We start from the raw sequence: 19621 nt of genomic DNA on the forward strand, positions 1-19621 counted from the left end.
TTAAGAGTTTGATAATCCTCTCCTTTGTTTCAATTGACATCTCTCGTGTTGGAGCCATGATTCATGTCAGTCCACTTGGTGCAACAACTCTCCAAGGTGTGTTCACTCCTTTTTAGATGCAGACTAACGAGCAGATCTGATATGATGCAGGTGTTAGTTTTGGGGATGAAAATTTACAGGGTGATTCCATAATTTTTTCCTCAGAATTGAGTGATTCCATATTTTTTTTCCTCTGCTTGGTCTAAAAAAGTAACCGTTACTGACTGCCACAATCTTTTTCTTGATTTCTTATAGTGTTTCTTAAAGCCAGAAAGTTGCCACTTGAAATGACTTTAGTTTTGTGTCATGTCTGTGATCTGCTTTTTTTCTACAAAATTAAACAACTGAATGAACATCCTCCGAGGCCGGTGATTCCATAATTTTTGCCAGGGGTTGTATATATATATATATATATACACACATGATTTGAGGTATACATATACATGTATATATAATGTGTCCATATAATTTATATTTTTTATTCTGATAAAACCTTATAATGTGAGGTATGCAGATATATCTGAAAGTTTCAGATTTATAGCTTGAAATCGTAATTGCTAAAAAGACGATTTTGCCCCGACAATTTGAACGATATGCTTTTCAAAATTATATTTCTTATACTGTTGATGATTTTAACTATTGTACAAGCCCAAAAACACACTTTAGCTAAGAAATGATGCATTTGTTTCATCCATTGTGTGCAGAAATCATCATAAATTAGTATAGCCGGCGGCCGTCTTGAAAAATGGCAGCCATCTTGAAATTTTTTTGTGGGTACCCAAACTTTTTGAAAGAGAAGGTTCTACTGAGCTATTGTGCAAAATTTCTTGCTTGCATCATTAACTGAAGTGTTCCTTTGCTTATCTGCTGCACTACTACTGTCAACTAGCTGAAACCTTTGAATATTAATTTACATCTACATAAAAAAATACTTAAAGTGGCAGGGGTTAAGAGGGCTGTAATTAGGGGGGTCAGCTGAAAGGCAAAAAAAGAAAAATGCTTAAAAAGGTGAAGTGTATGGGGGGGCAGAGCTCCCCCACCAGTTGCTGAAAGGTTTTAGCCATGCTAATGCTCCCCTGAAGCATTTACTCGAAATAATGTCTGAAGGACCTAAATGACATGGTGAGATGCTGACGGCTTCTCTCGTTCTTGTCTGCCATGTATATGTCACGGACATGAAGCTCTTCACCATCTCACCATGTTATTTTTAGTTTGTGGCTTTTTACGTTTTTTGTTTGTTTTTCTTCCACAGTGTTGTCCGGTTTGTGGCTTTTTGCCCTTTGGGCAAATTTTCTTGTGCCGTTTCTGGATTGTGATTTTTTTTTGGTGCCATTTCCGGTTTGTGCCTTCGTCTAACGAGCTCGTATCAAGACACATTTACAGAGTACTTTGTAACCATGTCTTTCTCGGAATATGTGTGTTAAACAGATCCAGCGATTTCTTTTTGTAAACACACGCTTGTCTTTTTCGAGAATGAGGCCACAGCAAAAAAAAAAAAAAAAAGCTTTGTTATTGTTTGTTGTCTACTGGATTTTTCAAGCACCGCCCTACAGGGATGTCCGCAGTAAAGACCGATCGTACCCGGCCGATTTAAACCATACACAGGGGGGCGGAGCCAATTTAAAACCTATCTTTGCTTTATTGCTGTCAATGTTTGGTGGTTGTTGAGCTTCGTTCGATTTTTTTTTTTTTTTTTTTTACAACTTGTTTGCAATAAAACAAAATGAGACGTAGGTCTCAAAAAACAGATGCGGTATGTTCGTTAGCTTCGAAGAGCAGCCGTCGGCGGCCCAGCAAAGCGACCACGAGACGAAGACTCCCAGCGCCGGACGAGAGCCCGCCTCAGACCCCGGCAACATCACCTGTAAGTCTTTGGTTCATTTTAAGTGACAATTTGATGTTCGTAACGACCAAGACCAAGCTAGCATTAGCTGAGAAGCTAACACTAGCGTTCCTCAAAACAAAAACAGCGTTTCGAGGGCGCTGTTGGTTCGAAGCATGCGATTTTTTTTAAGTGTGTATACATAGTCCACAATGTTAAGAAGTAGGTAAATTAAAGTTAGAGGTTATGAAGACAATTGTACAGTACAGGCAGTTGCCCAGTTCCGGATCACCTTTTTTAAAGTCCCGCTATACGGAGCCATAATGCGACTTGTATTGGGTATTTGGATGTTATATAGCTGAAAAAGTCTGGATGGTGTAGCCCTTCTACTTAAAGTGTGAAGCCGCATTATGTGTGGTGCAAGTATTTGCCGGAAATGGATCACTTTGCCCGGTTCTGGATCACGACACTGTCATTTTGGGGGCATTCCTGGCATCTGGCTGGAGCCCTTCTAATGCAGAATGATACACACTGTGCCCAAGAATGTGTTTTGAACACAAAATGATATAAATTATACTTATTAAATGAGACTTTACTTAGTTTCGAAAGGCACTGTTATACGTTTTTACGAGCAAAAAATGAAGTGTTTACTCAAATTAAGTGGCATTCCTTAATAAAATGAAGATAAAATAAAATCTGTGGTAATAAACATTCTTGGATTTTGATATCTCCCCCTGAGCTTTCTAAGATCTCACGTGTCTAAGTTATATCTATTGTTGTTTTATATAGAAAATCTAATGTATTCATTAGTCAGTATTTGTGTGTGTGTGTATATATATATATATATATATATATATATATATATATATATATATATATATATATATATTATAGCCTAATCATATGTTGTCTCTTCAAATTACTAAAATAGTTGACTTTACTCCCACTATCTGCCCTCTCTATCATATATTAGTGTGTGTATGCATATTTATAATGTGTGTGTTTACAGTGTTTGCAAAATACTTGTCAACAGTCTAATGGGCCTTTCACACCCGATGCTTTGGAAGCAACAGGGAACGCCTCCCAATGCGTCGTGACGTCACTTGAGTCGCGTCAGTGCCTCCCGACACCCCCCCAACACATCGTGACGTCACGTCGGATGCGGGATTTTCACTCTGATCCCCCCCCCCCCCCCAAAGGAAAGCTGTGCGATCATCATGTTGGTTTTACGTTGATGAACCACGAAAAGCTTAAAAAAAAACAGTGGAACGATTCTCCCGTCACCCTGCTGGGAGAAGCTTTTTTTTTTTTCAGCTACTTCTTGAAATTACACGAGCCAAGGGAGGTCTGACGACTTGGTGGGACATCCATTGAACTGCAGCAATGGGCCAACCAGTGGTGGGCACAGATAACCAAAAAATTAACTTCGATAACAGATAAGATAACTTTTCAGTTATCTTTGATAAAGATAAACCACCCAAAAATGTATCAGAAGTTACAGATAATCAATAACCGATAAATTCCGGTGTTGTCTATGGGACATTTGCAGTTACTAAAGAGCTGAAATTGATTTTTAACACGATCGCTTTTGAAAGCATCAAAAGTGGTAAAAGACCTAAAGAATAAGCAAGAATGTTTGACCATGCTGCCCCCTGCAGGAAGCAGCACAGACAAATCCTGAGAGCACCCACGAAATCAACTCTTTACTAATCATAATCATTTTTCTTTCAACATTCTTCCCCTGCTGGAAGCTCTTGTTTACAACAGCGCTCCCACCACAGAGGCACACCAAGAGCAGCCATAAGGCCAGCTCCCTATCAATTTCAACACTCCGGTCAGGCGGAGGTCTTGACAAATAAAGTCATACTAACTTATGGTTTTTTGAAAATACTGATAGAATAACTCCATTAATGTCAGTTCACAATGCCTTGATGAAGCCTTCCAGGACATGTTGGGGCAGGTCCAGCTCATGCACAATCACAATCGGATAATCACACGACTGAAAAGCAACCGGAATCCATCTGAAATCCACCTTTAAGCCGTCCTGTGAGACCAACACAGAGGTGGTTTTGTCCCACGTAATGAACGGCTCCGTGGCGCGTCCCTCTGCTTTTCTTTCCATGAAAAAAAACTCCTGTATCAGTGGAATGTACCGAAAAAGTGCTGATGTCCACATCTTCAGCCTTTTTGTGAAAGTCAGACGAGGTCCCGGATCAACAAAGCCTTCACGTTGGAAATGATCTGGTTGTTCCAGCGGGATTGTCAGCCTGTCGATGGGGGCTGGGAACGCGCCGCGCTCTCAGCAGTTGTGGGCGGTCTTTAAACCGTCTGGATCACTCCTTAATCTGTGTAATCCCCATAAAATCGTCCCTGAAAGCCATATTAATTTTCTGAACGGTGTCCAGCTGGAGGTCTCTCACAGTTTCTGGAAAAAAATTGATGCAGCAAAGCTCCAAATCGTTCAGACATTTATTCGCAATAAAAAATAGACGAGAGGGGTGGACCACACCTCAGTCAAAGCCTGCTCACAGGCGATTGACGCAACCGACAGGCATGAAAAAACTCACGCATGCGCACGAAGGTTCAAGCTTGGCTGATGCAGTCACACGTGATTCAAATCCATATGGTTTTTGAAAGAAATAAAAAGGTCGGATACTTTTCTAACAGACCTCGTGTATGTATGTATGTATATATATATATATATATATATATATATGTGTGTGTGTGTATGTATAAATAAGTCAGAATACAATAAGAGGCAACTCACTTTAAAATAATTAAAACATATAGCTACAGCTTAATAACTTTGAAAAACAACAGAAATGAGCAGCTTGTATTTTTATTCTGACTCCAGTTCATTTTAGTGTGATGAAGTCATCCTTTTTTTCTCATCAGTCACGTTTTGTGCTTGAACACTACATTAAGCTTGAGATTGAACAGATACATACCTTTGGAAAATAACAGCTGTTAAAGTTCTGCTTTTTGTGATCTGTGCCTTTAGTTTCAAGTTTCTCAGTGCACATGCAAAATTTGACTTGCTCTTTTAAAGAGCACCCCCCCAATCAATACTGATTTTATTTCATAGTTTGAAGTGACTTTTGTTTCATAGGGTTTCATACCCATTAAAATTCACTAGAATACAGTACACGTTAAATCTACAGAAGACCCAGGCTCTCACATCACAAGGTGTTCAAAAAATGTTCAAATTCAATTGGAATAATAATTCTAGAAAATATTTAGGAGTTCAGATACCTAAAGATTTAGTCAGCCTTTTTGAATATAATTATGTCCCACTGACATAAAAAATTAAAGCGGATCTGCAGAATTCGTCATTATTGCCTATGAATATGCGCAGTCGGATAGATGTAATCAAAATTAATCTTTTACCAAGGCTTCTTTATCTTGTTCAGGCGCTGCCTGTATATGTTGTAATGTTACCTTGACATAAGAAAGTACTTCACGAGCTTATGAAGAAGAGCTGGTGGTTTATTGACGAGATGTTGTAGTCACTGTCGGGCACTCTTAACATGATGAGCAGCAGATCACCGCAAGATAGTAGCTGGTGCGTTCAAAGACCATTTCAGAAGTATCAAAATTCACCTCCTACTAGGGATGTCCCAATCAGGTTTTTTTTTTTTTTTCTTTTTTTTGGCCCGATCTGATTCCGAGTCATCTGATCTTGAGTATCTGCCGATACAGAGTGCCGATCCGATACTTTTAAAAAACTGAATGAACAATGAACAAATGCTAAATATATAATATTTTCATTTTACTCACCTTATTTATTATTTATCAATTAAACAGTGCACTTCTCCTTGAGGTAGCTTGAACAATCAAGTAATAATCTACCAGACTTAAAAAATGTACAAGTTTCCATGTTATTTTATTTGTCTAAAAATAAATGTCCAAGGTTCCGTATGTTAAACAAGAAATTATCTAATCTGAAAAAACAGGTGGTTTTAATGTACAGATGAAAGGTTTCTAAAGAACCATTTATTGATTTAGCTATTTTAATTACAAGTGTTCTAAACTTTTTTAAAAACAGTAATCAGAAATTTTGAGGTAACAAACAACAACAAAAAACATTTCCAAGGATTTTTCTTCAGAAAACTGCTCTATAAATGAGCAGTCCTGTGACACGTTTCTGTTTTGTACAGATCAGTGGTTTCTGCCACTAGTCTAACGTGCTTTGGCCCGACGCGTCGTTCCTATTGGACAACGCAAAGGTACATCACAGCTCAGAACGTCGAAAGTTGGATTGGATTGAACTTTGAAGTCTGGTAGAGTATTTATATCTCATTTCAACCAGAAACACAGACACTGTAAATAAATACAAATGTTTATTATAAATGCAACAGGAAATAATTTAACAATGACTGCAGTGTGATTGTAAAGTAGGATTTCTGTGACATAAACCTCATGATGATTTTTTTATATATATATATATATATATACTCATTTCAACTTTTCAATTTCATTTCAATTTTGCCAAAATATGTAATTGCCTTTAATGTTATCAGGACAGTCATTTCTAAAATATGAATTTGAGTGCAATAAGTGGAGAGCTACCTGTGCAAATGTCTTTTGACTTTGATTTCATGGACATTTTTAATGATCCGTTAATTTATTGTTAAAATATAAAATGAAACAGCTTTTTTAAAAATAATAAAATAGTTGCTGTTGAAAGAGCCTTTTATTTAGAAGCAGGTGATGTTACGCTGGATTCTCGGGACCAGATGAAGGTCTCCTCTGCAGCTTTGAACTCTGGTGGTGTTGCTGAAGACACTTTTCTCCTATTTTGAAGAGCAGAGATGTTTTCTTTCGACTGGACTTCGTGGTGTTCAGCTCATCAATGGAAGTTTGGTTGTCTGCACAGCAAATGTTCCTGATTGGAACAAATAAAAATATTTCTTTAAAAATAAAGAAACACTAAACAGTGTATGTATGTATGTATGTATGTATGTATGTATATGTGTGTGTATATATATATATATATATATATATATATATATATATATATATATATATATATATATATAAAGGAAGAAAAAAAAGCGCCCGAAAAAACAAGTTATTTAAAGCTGAATCATCCGAATGGTTTCCACCTGGCTGTCGCCCAGTTTCTGGCAAAATTTGATGCGGCGCTGCTCCAGTCGTTCCGTCTTTTTCCTTGGAATGAAAAAAACGCAGAGCACACGATGCACGTCCCCACACAAAGGCTGCTTACCAGGAAATGATGCAATCGACAGGCGTGGAAAAGTTCACGCATGCGCACGAAGGTTCAAGGTTTGCTCATGCAAGCACACGTGATTCAAATCCATCAGGTTTTTTGAAAAAAATAAAAAGGTCTGATACTTTTCTAACAGACCTCGTATGTTTTCTGTTGTGTTTTTAATCAGGTTCTTTTGTCTCCTTCTCTAAAACTGTATTGTAGCATTATTAGTCATTATATAACGGCTGCGTGGATCCTTGTCATTTGATTTGTGCTTTGTTACATGACATGGATTAATTCATCCCATTTGCGTTGCATTACGTTTAGAGTGCAGTTTGGTTCCATTTAGAGTGCAAATTTGGTTCCATACGTTTGGTACCATTGCACTCTGCATGCACACACGCGGGCGCACGCATGCTCGTGCATGTGTGCTTGCGTGCACAGACAAACAAAACAAATCCACTGTGCTATCTGGCTTTTTTTTTTTTTTGCTGCACTGAGGACGTACACAGTCTTTTTTTTTTTTGGTAGTGCACGCACAAGCGCCGACCAGGTTGTGTATGTATGTGTGTGTGTGTGTGTGTGTGTGTGTGCGCGCGCGCAGGGGACACAGACTCTTTGAGTGAGCTAACTGACGCTGCTAATTCTCACACACACAAAACAAATCCACTGTGCTGTCTGGAGGCTGTTAGCAGGAAGAAGGAAAGAAAAGCTGGACTCATTTCTGATGTGATTTTTTTTTTTTTTTCGCTGCACTGTCAACATACACAGTCGACCGAGTCAATTGTGTGTGTGTGCACGCATGACACGATGATTTGATTGAGCTAACTGACGCTGCTAATTCTTGTAACGCACGCACACACACACACAATCCACTCTGGAAGCAGTCTGGATGGAACTACACACTTTTTTTAATGTAAGTCAGAAGTCAGTGCACAGCATCACTGGACTACACGTTACAGTGGAACACCAGAATGTAAGTCCCTTTTCTGTTTTTTTTTAATTAATAAAATATCAAATGACAAGGATCCATTTTAGCCGTTATATAAAACAAATAACGAATGTTTTTACATTCTTTCAATGGAACGAATATTTAATTCAGTTCCAGCTTTCACCTCCTCGTACCATTGAACTCATAAACATTCATTATTTGTATATTATTACTATTATTGTTGTTATTGTTAATATATAAACAAAAATAAATACAATTTGTAATACATTTGACTCTTACGATAACATGCTGAGCCATTAATTATACAGAAAACAAATGCACACAAATATGCTGAGATGCGAACAGCTTAATGCTAACTTTAACATTTAAGATGCCATAGACATGCTAATGCGTTAGCATCGGTCCTGTTTTTAAGTTACAAATCCATCTGTCAACTGTTTCAGAAGACCATAACAGGTCGGTTTAACATAAAAAAGGTAAATATTACTCACAGACACATGCGCTTTGGGGTTTTAGCGGGGAAAAATTACGATAAAGCGAAATAAAACAAAGAACCACAAAGCAACAGGTTGGATCTGTGCTTCATTGCTTCAAGCTTCAAAGAAGAGCCGTGCTGCAGAAATGGTTGATTACAAACCCTGCAGGGGTTCTGTAATCAACGTAGAGACATGATCATTTTCCCGACAAACACCCCCCAAAACAACAGCCGCTCTGAAGGACCGATAAGGGAATCGCTAAGCAAAAAGGCTATTGATGTCGGTGGATCGAATCATTTCTTAACGATGCCCGATAAGAACCAGTTCTCAATACCCAACCATAGTAACAGTTTGTGTCTTTGGTGGTGATGTGTCTGCCCTCTTACAGGGGACATCAGTGCTCTCCAGAAGGGGATCTTCTGGTGTCCTGCTGGTGGCTGGATGTGTCTGAGTATCGGGCACTTGTAACCGGTGCCTCCGGTTACATCTGTAACTTCCACACTGCTGTGTCACCACAACATATGACCTGGGCAAATAACGGTTACCTTGTACAGTCCCTGGAGTAGTCCATTGTTTCTCATTGTCCAGTTTTATCAGGACCCTATCTCCCGAGTCCAGTGGTGGTAGAGGTCGAACACCAATCCTGCGATTGTACAACCCCTGGCAGTAATTATGGAATCACCGGCCTCGGAGGATGTTCATTCAGTTGTTTAATTTTGTAGAAAAAAAAAGTAGATCACAGACATGACACACAACTAAAGTCATTTCAAATGGCAACTTTCTGGCTTTAAGAAACACTATAAGAAATCAGGAAAAATAATTGTGGCAGTCAGTAACGGTTACTTTTTTAGACCAAGCAGAGGGGAAAAAATATGGACTCACTCAATTCTGAGGAATAAATTATGGAATCACCCTGTAAATTTTCATCCCCAAAACTAACACCTGCATCAAATCAGATCTGCTCGTTAGTCTGCATCTAAAAAGGAGTGATCACACCTTGGAGAGCTGTTGCACCAAGTGGACTGACATGAATCATGGCTCCAATACGAGAGATGTCAATTGAAACAAAGGAGAGGATTATCAAACTCTTAAAAGAGGGCAAATCATCACACATTGTTGCAAAAGATGTTAGTTGTTCACAGTCAGCTGTGTCTAAACTCTGGCCCAAATACAAACAACATGGGAAGGTTGTTAAAGGCAAACATACCGGTAGACCAAGGAAGATATCAAAGCATCAAGACAGAAAACTTAAAGCAATATGTCTCAAAAATCGAAAATGCACAACAAAACAAATGAGGAACGAATGGGAAGAAACTGAAGTCAACGTCTGTGACCGAACTGTAAGAAACCGCCTAAAGGAAATGGGATTTACATACAGAAAAGCTAAACAAAAGCCATCATTAACACCTAAACAGAAAAAAACAAGGTTACAATGGTCTAAGGAAAAGCAGTCGTGGACTGTGCATGACTGGATGAAAGTCATATTCAGTGATGAATCTCGAATCTGTATTGGGCAAGGTGATGATGCTGGAACGTTTGTTTGGTGCTGTTCCAATGAGATTTATAAAGATGACTGCCTGAAGAGAACATGTAAATTTCCACAGTCATTGATGATATGGGGCTGCATGTCAGGTAAAGGCACTGGGGAGATGGCTGTCATTACATCATCAATAAATGCACAAGTTTACGTTGATATTTTGGACACTTTTCTTATCCCATCAATTGAAAGGATGTTTGGGGATGATGAAATCATTTTTCAAGATGATAATGCATCTTGCCATAGAGCAAAAACTGTGAAAACATTCCTTGCAAAAAGACACATAGGGTCAATGTCATGGCCTGCAAATAGTCCGGCTCTTAATTCAATTGAAAATCTTTGGTGGAAGTTGAAGAAAATGGTCCATGACAAGGCTCCAACCTGCAAAGCTGATCTGGCAACAGCAATCAGAGAAAGTTGGAGCCAGATTGATGAAGAGTACTGTTTGTCACTCATTAAGTCCATGCCTCAGAGACTGCAAGCTGTTATAAAAGCCAGAGGTGGTGCAACAAAATACTAGTGATGTGTTGGAGCGTTCTTTTAATTTTTTTCCTCAGAATTGAGTGATTCCATATTTTTTTTCCCTCTGCTTGGTCTAAAAAAGTAACCGTTACTGACTGCCACAATTTTTTTTTTTTCCTGATATCTTATACTGTTTCTTAAAGCCAGAAAGTTGCCATTTGAAATTACTTTAGTTTTGTGTCATTTCTGTGATCTGCTTTTTTTCTACAAAATTAAACAACTGAATGAACATCCTCCGAGGCCAGTGATTCCATAATTTTTGCCAGGGGTTGTAGTAGAATGTCTTTCAGTTTAGCCGCAGCATCTGCAGAACGCATCTCCTCCCTGTCTGGCCAGCTCAGATCCAGGTTAGTGGATAGGGTGGACAGTGTGGTTTTTATCTTGCAGCCCATCAGCAGCTCTGCTGGACTAAAGCCTAATGGCCCAGTCGCACGGCATACGACAATTCCTGAACGAAGGGAAAAAAGTAAAAAAAAAAAAAAAAGTTGCAATTCTTTGAGAAAAGGTGGATTACATAGCTTTATCACCGAATAGCCTGTGAAACAAGAGCACAAAAGGGACGAAAGAGGAACAAAGGATACTTAAGCTAACATTGATCTCGCCGCTTCAGACGAAACGTGCCTGGAGCCACAGCTGGAGCAGTGTGTGTCTGCATCTCTGAGTTCCAGGACTCGGCGCTGGGACAGAGCTCATAGTGCCTGAGTCCTGGAGAAACTGCAAACAGAAGCTGTGGAGATTTGCGCGCATGTTGGTGGACCCACCTGCTCTGATTCCTCATCCAGAACAAAAGAGGGATCATCTTCTTCATCATCAGAATCCACACTGTTTGTCGACATGCTGCGCGCTCCGTCATGCTCCAATTTGAAGAAAAAACAAAACAAACTGGTGTGTCGTGGCGGCTGCTGTATCACTGTATTACGTTACTAAGCCATATATATATTTATTTATAACAGAAAAACTGTCAAAAGGGGAATAAATGTAAGTGTAAAGATGATTGAATATATCAGAGCAGTAAATTCATCAGTCCATGTGAAGGTGCATTGACTCCCCATGTACGGTTATTTCAGCCAGCTGATCACTGATCCACAACGTGAATTCTGCCTTCCAGAACAGCTCTTTATGTAATCATTTGAATTATCTACCTGTTGCCACATGTACATAAGCGCTGGATTGTCATTCCTACACTCATACCGTTATATTTAATAAAAATAATAAGCACACGCAGGAGCTGCTGCTGCTGCCGCTGCGTTCAAGTACCGTCGGAAATTACACAACTTTTCTGTTGCTTCAAATTCATCAGTTGCTTGTGGCAAAATAATTAATTGTATCCACACAAAAGATTAATTCTGGCCTATTTAAGGTGCCAGAGCCCAGTGAAGTTGACCCCCACCCAGATAAAAAAAAAAAAAAAAATCCAAGCAAAACAGCCTGAGTGCCCTGTAATTTCCGACGGTACTTGAATGCAGCAGCAGCTCTCACAAACCGGCTTCTGCACTGTGTGAAAACATTCAGCTGGTCGAATGAAGTCATACTAAACACTAATGTTACAAAAACTAAGCAAACGATAAATAAAACGCCATGAAGGACATACGGACGAATTGAGGTTTTTGTTGTTGTGACCCAATTTAATGAGACTAAATGGAAAGAGATGGATCAGTCTTACTGTGAGACACCCTTCCACACACTGCTTGGAGATCAACCTCTTATAAAAAACATATACGAGGTCTGTCCGTAAAGTATCGTACCTTTTTATTTTTTTCAAAAACTATATGGATTTCATTCATATGTTTTTACGTCAGACATGCTTGAACCCTCGTGCGCATGCGTGAGTTTTTCCACGCCTGTCGGTGACGTCATTCGCCTGTGAGCATGCCTTGTGGAAGGAGTGGTCCCGCCCCCTCGTCGGATTTTCATTGTCTGGAAATGGCGGAATGAAAAGGACTTTTTTTCCATCAGAATTTTTTCAGAAGCTGTTAGAGACTGGCACCTGGAAACCATTCGAAAAATTTATCTGGCTTTCAGTGAAAATTTTACGGGCTTCACAGAGAATAAGGACTTTAACTACAGGTTTAAGGACCCCTTTAAAGGACGGTCGGTGCGCCGCGCTGCGAGCTGCGACACAAACCACTGGATCATTTCTAAGCTGATGGCTCTGTGGATACGAGACCGTCGTGTGCTCTTTCTCTGGTTATCACAAGACCTGGACATCAGCCATTTTCCGGCAGATTTCACTTTTAACAAGAGATTTTGTCATGGAAAGCCGCGCGGAGGCTTCGCGCGTCACGGCCGATTCGCTGATGAAGCGAGACAAAGGAACACCTCCGTTTCGGAGTGTTAGAGGACAAGTTGGGACATGTCTATCTCGGCTTTCAGTGCTTACCAGTCGAGTGAGTATAAAAGAACGTGTGGAGAGCTGGACATGTCCCAACTTGTCCTCTAACACTCCGAAACAGAGGTGTTCCTTTGTCTCGCTTCATCAGCGAATCGGTCGTGACGCGCGAAGCCTCCGCGCGGCTTTCCATGACAAAATCTCTTGTTAAAAGTGAAATCTGCTGGAAAATGGCTGATGTCCAGGTCTTGTGATAACCAGAGAAAGAGCACACGACGGTCTCGTATCCACAGAGCCATCAGCTTAGAAATGATCCAGTGGTTTGTGCCGTATCGTCGCAGCTCGCAGCGCGGCGCACCGACCGTCCTTAAAGGGGTCCTTAAACCTGTAGTTAAAGTCCTTATTCTCTGTGAAGCCCGTAAAATTTTCACTGAAAGCCAGATAAATTTTTCGAATGGTTTCCAGGTGCCAGTCTCTAACAGCTTCTGAAAAAATTCTGATGGAAAAAAAGTCCTTTTCATTCCGCCATTTCCAGACAATGAAAATCCGACGAGGGGGCGGGACCACTCCTTCCACAAGGCGCGTTCACAGGCGAATGACGTCACCGACAGGCGTGGAAAAACTCACGCATGCGCACGAGGGTTCAAGCATGTCTGACGTAAAAACATATGAATGAAATCCATATAGTTTTTGAAAAAAATAAAAAGGTACGATACTTTACGGACAGACCTCGTATAGAGACAGACCTGTTCCCTGTGTGGATAAAGGTACCAGTAAGCATATGGCATAAAATATTAAAACACGAAAATTTCAAAGAAGCATCCGGAGTTTATGGTGACCCACCTACAATACGGATTTTATACCTGCAAATATATATAAGCATTTCATACAGTGGTCACAAAGGGTTCTAACATGATATTGGAAATTTTCAGACAAAAATGTACTGAAAGATTTCCAGCAACTCCAGGAAATCTATAATATGGAAAAATAGGACTTTTTAAATACCTCCACTTAAAACACCATTATGATAAAAGTTTTTAGAGGAGGAGGAAACAAGCCTGGTTAAGATCCTTCTCGAGTCATGTAAAGGAAATGCTCCAAAGGATTCAAGGACTCAAAGGATTCAAAAGAATTTTATTGTCATATGCACAAATTAACATGTTCCCTGCACAATGAAATGTGTTTACTGCATTTAACCCATCCTAATTGCCAGTTAGGAGCAGAGGTCGCCTTTAGGTGCCCGGGGACCAGCTCCAGATGTATATCCTGCCTTAGGTTAACAGCAGGGCTGAGCAAACCATGACCAGCCTCATGATGACAGACGACACACACAGAACACACAACACACATAAGCCGGCCCGGTACATGAACACATATAAAAAGCACACACAAGGTAAAACTTGGGAAAGAACAACCTTCATTGCTGCTGCATTGAATAATGCAGAGGCAATGCAGGAAAAAACCCATCAGCACAATGAACAATGATCACACACAACAGGACGAGAGACGACGACCGAGATTTGTAAGAGTCCAGTTATCGGACAGAACACCCGGAGGCCGCCTTTAGGCGCCATCAACGGCCTTGTTCGTCCATTCTGGAGGGAGGAGGGGCCCAGCCCTGAACAGTCCACTGTCCACAGTCAATGTCAGAGCTGGAGAAACTGAGGGCGGGGGGAGACCAGGGGAGTGAGGCATGAGCGTTGTTCTTCTTCCAGGAGGTTTTTATCACAGCGGCCTTGAAGTGCAGCTGTGTTTTGGGAAGCCGAATGAAAATCCAGATTAGCAGATGCCTGAAAGATTCCACAGTCTGAGACAGAGTGGCTTTCAATACATCTGAATTAGGAGAGGAGATGTGGTCATTACTGACGATCAATGCAGTTTTCCAGTGCAGCCATTCTTCCCGAGATGGTATCCAACGCGCGGTTAACACCTGCCGACTGAGCTGACACTGCCCTTCCAATCGAATCAATCATGTGGGGCAGCCTGGTCGGGCCAATTATTGCCGCTTCCACTTCCTTAATTTTCCGATAAACCAGCGCTATGCCCGCTCCACACAGCAGGAACCCGGTCACCACCGTGCCAATATATACGAGGTCTGTCCATAAAGTATTGTATCTTTTTATTTATTTATTTTTTTAAACTATATGGATTTGATTCATATGTTTTCACGTCAGACAAGCTTGAACCCTTGTGCGCATGGGAGCTCGGAGCGCGGCGCGCTGAGCGTCCTTAAAGGGGTCCTTAAAGCTGTACTAACAGACTTTATTCTCTGTGAAGCCCGTAAAATTTTCACCGAAAGCCAGATAAATTTTTCGAGTAGTTTCCAGGTGCCAATCTCTAACAGCTTCTGAAAAAATTCTGATGGAAAAAAACCCCCAAATAATTCCGCCATTTCCAGACAATGAAAATCCGATGACGGGGCGGGACCACTCCTTCCACAAGGCGTGCTCACAGGCGAATGACGTCACCGACAGGTGTGGAAAAACTCACGCATGCGCGCAAGGGTTCAAGCTTGTCTGACGTGAAAACATGAATCAAATCCATATAGTTTAAAAAAATAAATAAAAAGGTACAATACTTTATGGACAGACCTCGTACACATCTTCGACGTCCTTCACAGACAGTGTGTAAAGGCACATGACCTGCCATTTCCTCCAACTGTCCATCACGTAACCCATCACGTGTCCCGGCAGGACAGGTCGGGTCCTCCACTCCAGAGTGTATTGTAGAAAAATAGTGTCAATTGCATTCAGAGACCACTTTAACAGATCAATTTTTGCTGTTTCCAGAAGAGCAAAACTGGCAGCCTCACAGACAACACGCCACAGAAGCAGGAAAGATAAGGAGGGAGGGAGAAGAGAAAAATGCGACCATCTCGGCCGAGAGCAAGGAGGCAAAAAACAAAGAAAAAAAAAAACAGATATCCAGATTATACTCATGTTTACAAATGAGAAATCTTAATACAACACACATTAAATTAGATAGGGAAAAAGAAGCTAAAATAATAACTGATGATAACTAGTTAAATATTTACAATGCTGTGGTGATTACTTCAAGCTCAGGACTGTGGAGGGAATATGCATGGAAAAACATGGTGCATTTTTTTGTTATTCCTAGTATCAAAAGTAGACAGTGTAAGGACCCTGAAAAGTGTTGGAGGAACTGTGGGAGTATGTTAGGACATTTTCATATTTTCTGGGAATGTACTAAGATCACACCCTACTGGTCAGAGGTGATCGTAGAAATCAACACCATAATGGGCTTGAACTTACATGATTTCATTTTATCTCATCTATGCAATGTACCCCAAGGACTGAGGAATTGGACAGATATCTTCTGTTCATACTACTAGTAGGTGTAAAGAAAGCCATAACTCGCAAATGGTTCAGTGTGGATTAGGGATGGGTATTGATAAGATTTTATCTATCGATTCTGCTTATTGATCCGATTCCTTATCGATTCCCTTATAGATACCGCTTGTGAATTTTGTACTAAAAGTAGGCTTTACAGGTTTTCTGTGTATTTCATTGAGTCTTAAAGTAAATAAATATGAAATTGGTCACTGTATCCTTAATCTGTGGACATAAATAAAAATAAACAAAACGGTGTTTCGCTTTGAAGTTATTAATTCCGACTGGACTCTATCGTTCTAACTTGACTCGGCAGAGAGCCGTGCAGCGTTTGGAGCTGTGTGAACAGAACGGAGGACGATTCTTATTTCTTTCTCACAACAATACAGGAGTCCCAGTTAGTAATTTTAATCCGCACAAAAGTGACTCACGATTGACATATTCAGGGATGAAAGTGGTGAAAAACAACAAAAGTTGAAACCCAAAATTACCCCCCAACACCACCCGCACGAAAATGTTTCAATTCTAGAACCTCTGAAATGCAACCAGGGACTATTCCAGACAATAAACTGGAGTGAGTGCGGCATCCATTTAGGTGAGAAAAAACCCAACTTTCTTATTCAAATTCATTCCAGTAGTATTCTGCTCTTACTAGGATGCAGCAGTTTTCTAGCTTGGCAGATAGTTCTGGAGGAAATCACTAAAGAAATTAACACATTGAAAATATCAATCAATTTTTATTTATATAGCGCCAAATCACAACAGTTGCCCCAAGGCGCTTTATATTGTAAGGCAAGGCCATACAATAATTACGTTAAAAACCCCAACGGTCAAAACGACCCCCTGTGAGCAAGCACTTGGCGACAGTGGGAAGGAAAAACTCCCTTTTAACAGGAAGAAACCTCCAGCAGAACGAGGCTCAGGGAGGGGCAGTCTTCTGCTGGGACTGGTTGGGGCTGAGGGAGAGAACCAGGAAAAAGACATGCTGTAGAGGGGAGCAGAGATCAATCACTAATGATTAAATGCAGAGTGGTGCATACAGAGCAAAAAGAGAAAGAAACACTCAGTGCATCATGGGAAACCCCCAGCAGTCTAAGTCTATAGCAGCATAACTAAGGGATGGTTCAGGGTCACCTGATCCAGCCCTAACTATAAGCTTTAGCAAAAAGGAAAGTTTTAAGCCTAATCTTAAAAGTAGAGAGGGTGTCTGTCTCCCTGATCCGAATTGAGAGCTGGTTCCACAGGAGAGGAGCCTGAAAGCTGAAGGCTGTGCCTCCCATTCTACTCTTGCAAACCCTAGGAACTACAAGTAAGCCTGCAGTCTGAGAGCGAAGCGCTCTATTGGGGTGATATGGTACTATGAGGTCCCTAAGATAAGATGGGACCTGATTATTCAAAACCTTATAAGTAAGAAGAAGAATTTTAAATTCTATTCTAGAATTAACAGGAAGCCAATGAAGAGAGGCCAATATGGGTGAGATATGCTATCTCCTTCTAGTCCCCGTTAGTACTCTAGCTGCAGCATTTTGAATTAACTGAGGGCTTTTCAGGGAACTTTTAGGACAACCTGATAATAATGAATTACAATAGTCCAGCCTAGAGGAAATAAATGCATGAATTAGTTTTTCAGCATCACTCTGAGACAAGACCTTTCTAATTTTAGAGATATTGCGTAAATGCAAATAAGCAGTCCTACATATTTGTTTAATATGCGCTTTGAATGACATATCCTGATCAAAAATGACTCCAAGATTTCTCACAGTATTACTAGAGGTCAGGGTAATGCCATCCAGAGTAAGGATCTGGTTAGACACCATGTTTCTAAGATTTGTGGGGCCAAGTACAATAACTTCAGTTTTATCTGAGTTTAAAAGCAGGAAATTAGAGGTCATCCATGTCTTTATGTCTGTAAGACAATCCTGCAGTTTAGCTAATTGGTGTGTGTCATCTGGCTTCATGGATAGGGTATCATCTGCGTAACAATGAAAATTTAAGCAATGCTGTCTAATAATACTGCCTATGGGAAGCATGTATAAAGTGAATAAAATTGGTCCTAGCACAGAACCTTGTGGAACTCCATAATTAACCTTAGTCTGTGAAGAAGATTCCCTATTTACATGAACAAATTGTAATCTATTAGATAAATATGATTCAAACCACCGCAGTGCAGTGCCTTTAATACCTGTGGCATGCTCTAATCTCTGTAATAAAATTTTATGGTCAACAGTATCAGAAGCAGCACTGAGGTCTAACAGAACAAGCACAGAGATGAGTCCACTGTCTGAGGCCATAAGATCATTTGTAACCTTCACTAATGCTGTTTCTGTACTATAAATTCTAAAACCTGACTGAAACTCTTCAAATAGACCATTCCTCTGCAGATGATCAGTTAGCTGTTTTACAACTACCCTTTCAAGAATTTTTGAGAGAAAAGGAAGGTTGGAGATTGGCCTATAATTAGCTAAGATAGCTGGGTCAAGTGATGGCTTTTTAAGTAATGGTTTAATTACTGCCACCTTAAATGCCTGTGGTACATAGCCAACTAATAAAGATAGATTGATCATATTTAAGATCGAAGCATTAAATAATGGTAGGGCTTCCTTGAGCAGCCTGGTAGGAATGGGGTCTAATAGACATGTTGGTTTGGATGAAGTAACTAATGAAAATAACTCAGACAGAACAATCTGAGAGAAAGAGTCTAACCAAATACCGGCATCACTGAAAGCAGCCAAAGATAACGATAAGTCTTTGGGATGGTTATGAGTAATTTTTTCTCTAATAGTTAAAATTTTATTAGCAAAGAAAGTCATGAAGTCATTACTAGTTAAAGTTAAAGGAATACTCGGCTCAATAGAGCTCTGACTCTGTCAGCCTGGCTACAGTGCTGAAAAGAAACCTTCTTCTTCAATTATTGATGAGTAGTAAGATGTCCTAGCTTTACAGAGGGCTTTTTTTATAGAGCAACAGACTCTTTTTCCAGGCTAAGTGAAGATCTTCTAAAATAGTGAGACGCCATTTCCTCTCCAACTTACGGGTTATCTGCTTTAAGCTGCGAGTTTGTGAGTTATACCACGGAGTCAGGCACTTCTGATTTAAAGCTCTCTTTTTCAGAGGAGCTACAGCATCCAAAGTTGTCTTCAATGAGGATGTAAAACTATTGATGAGATACTCTATCTCACTTACAGAGTTTAGGTAGCTACTCTGCACTGTGTTGGTATATGGCATTAGAGAACATAAAGAAGGAATCATATCCTTAAACCTAGTTACAAGCGCTTTCTGAAAGACTTCTAGTGTAATGAAACTTATTCCCCACTGCTGGGTAGTCCATCAGAGTAAATGTAAATGTTATTAAGAAATGATCAGACAGAAGGGAGTTTTCAGG

At 40.2% G+C, this 19621-nt stretch overlaps 1 protein-coding gene across 1 annotated transcript in view; it reads left to right on the forward strand.

The window, feature by feature from the left end:
• Nucleotides 1-1662: 1662 nt before the first annotated feature.
• Nucleotides 1663-19621, forward strand: part of ctdspl3 (CTD (carboxy-terminal domain, RNA polymerase II, polypeptide A) small phosphatase like 3) — a 59720-nt gene continuing 41761 nt past the window's right edge. Inside the window, exon 1 of the mRNA XM_034180075.1 lies at nucleotides 1663-1903. Within this exon, the coding sequence (XP_034035966.1) occupies nucleotides 1763-1903 (141 nt within the window). The 5' untranslated portion in view covers nucleotides 1663-1762. The remainder of the gene's footprint in view (nucleotides 1904-19621) is intronic.

The sequence above is a fragment of the Thalassophryne amazonica genome, chromosome 10, assembly GCF_902500255.1.
Source record: "Thalassophryne amazonica chromosome 10, fThaAma1.1, whole genome shotgun sequence".
NCBI lineage: Eukaryota > Metazoa > Chordata > Actinopteri > Batrachoidiformes > Batrachoididae > Thalassophryne > Thalassophryne amazonica.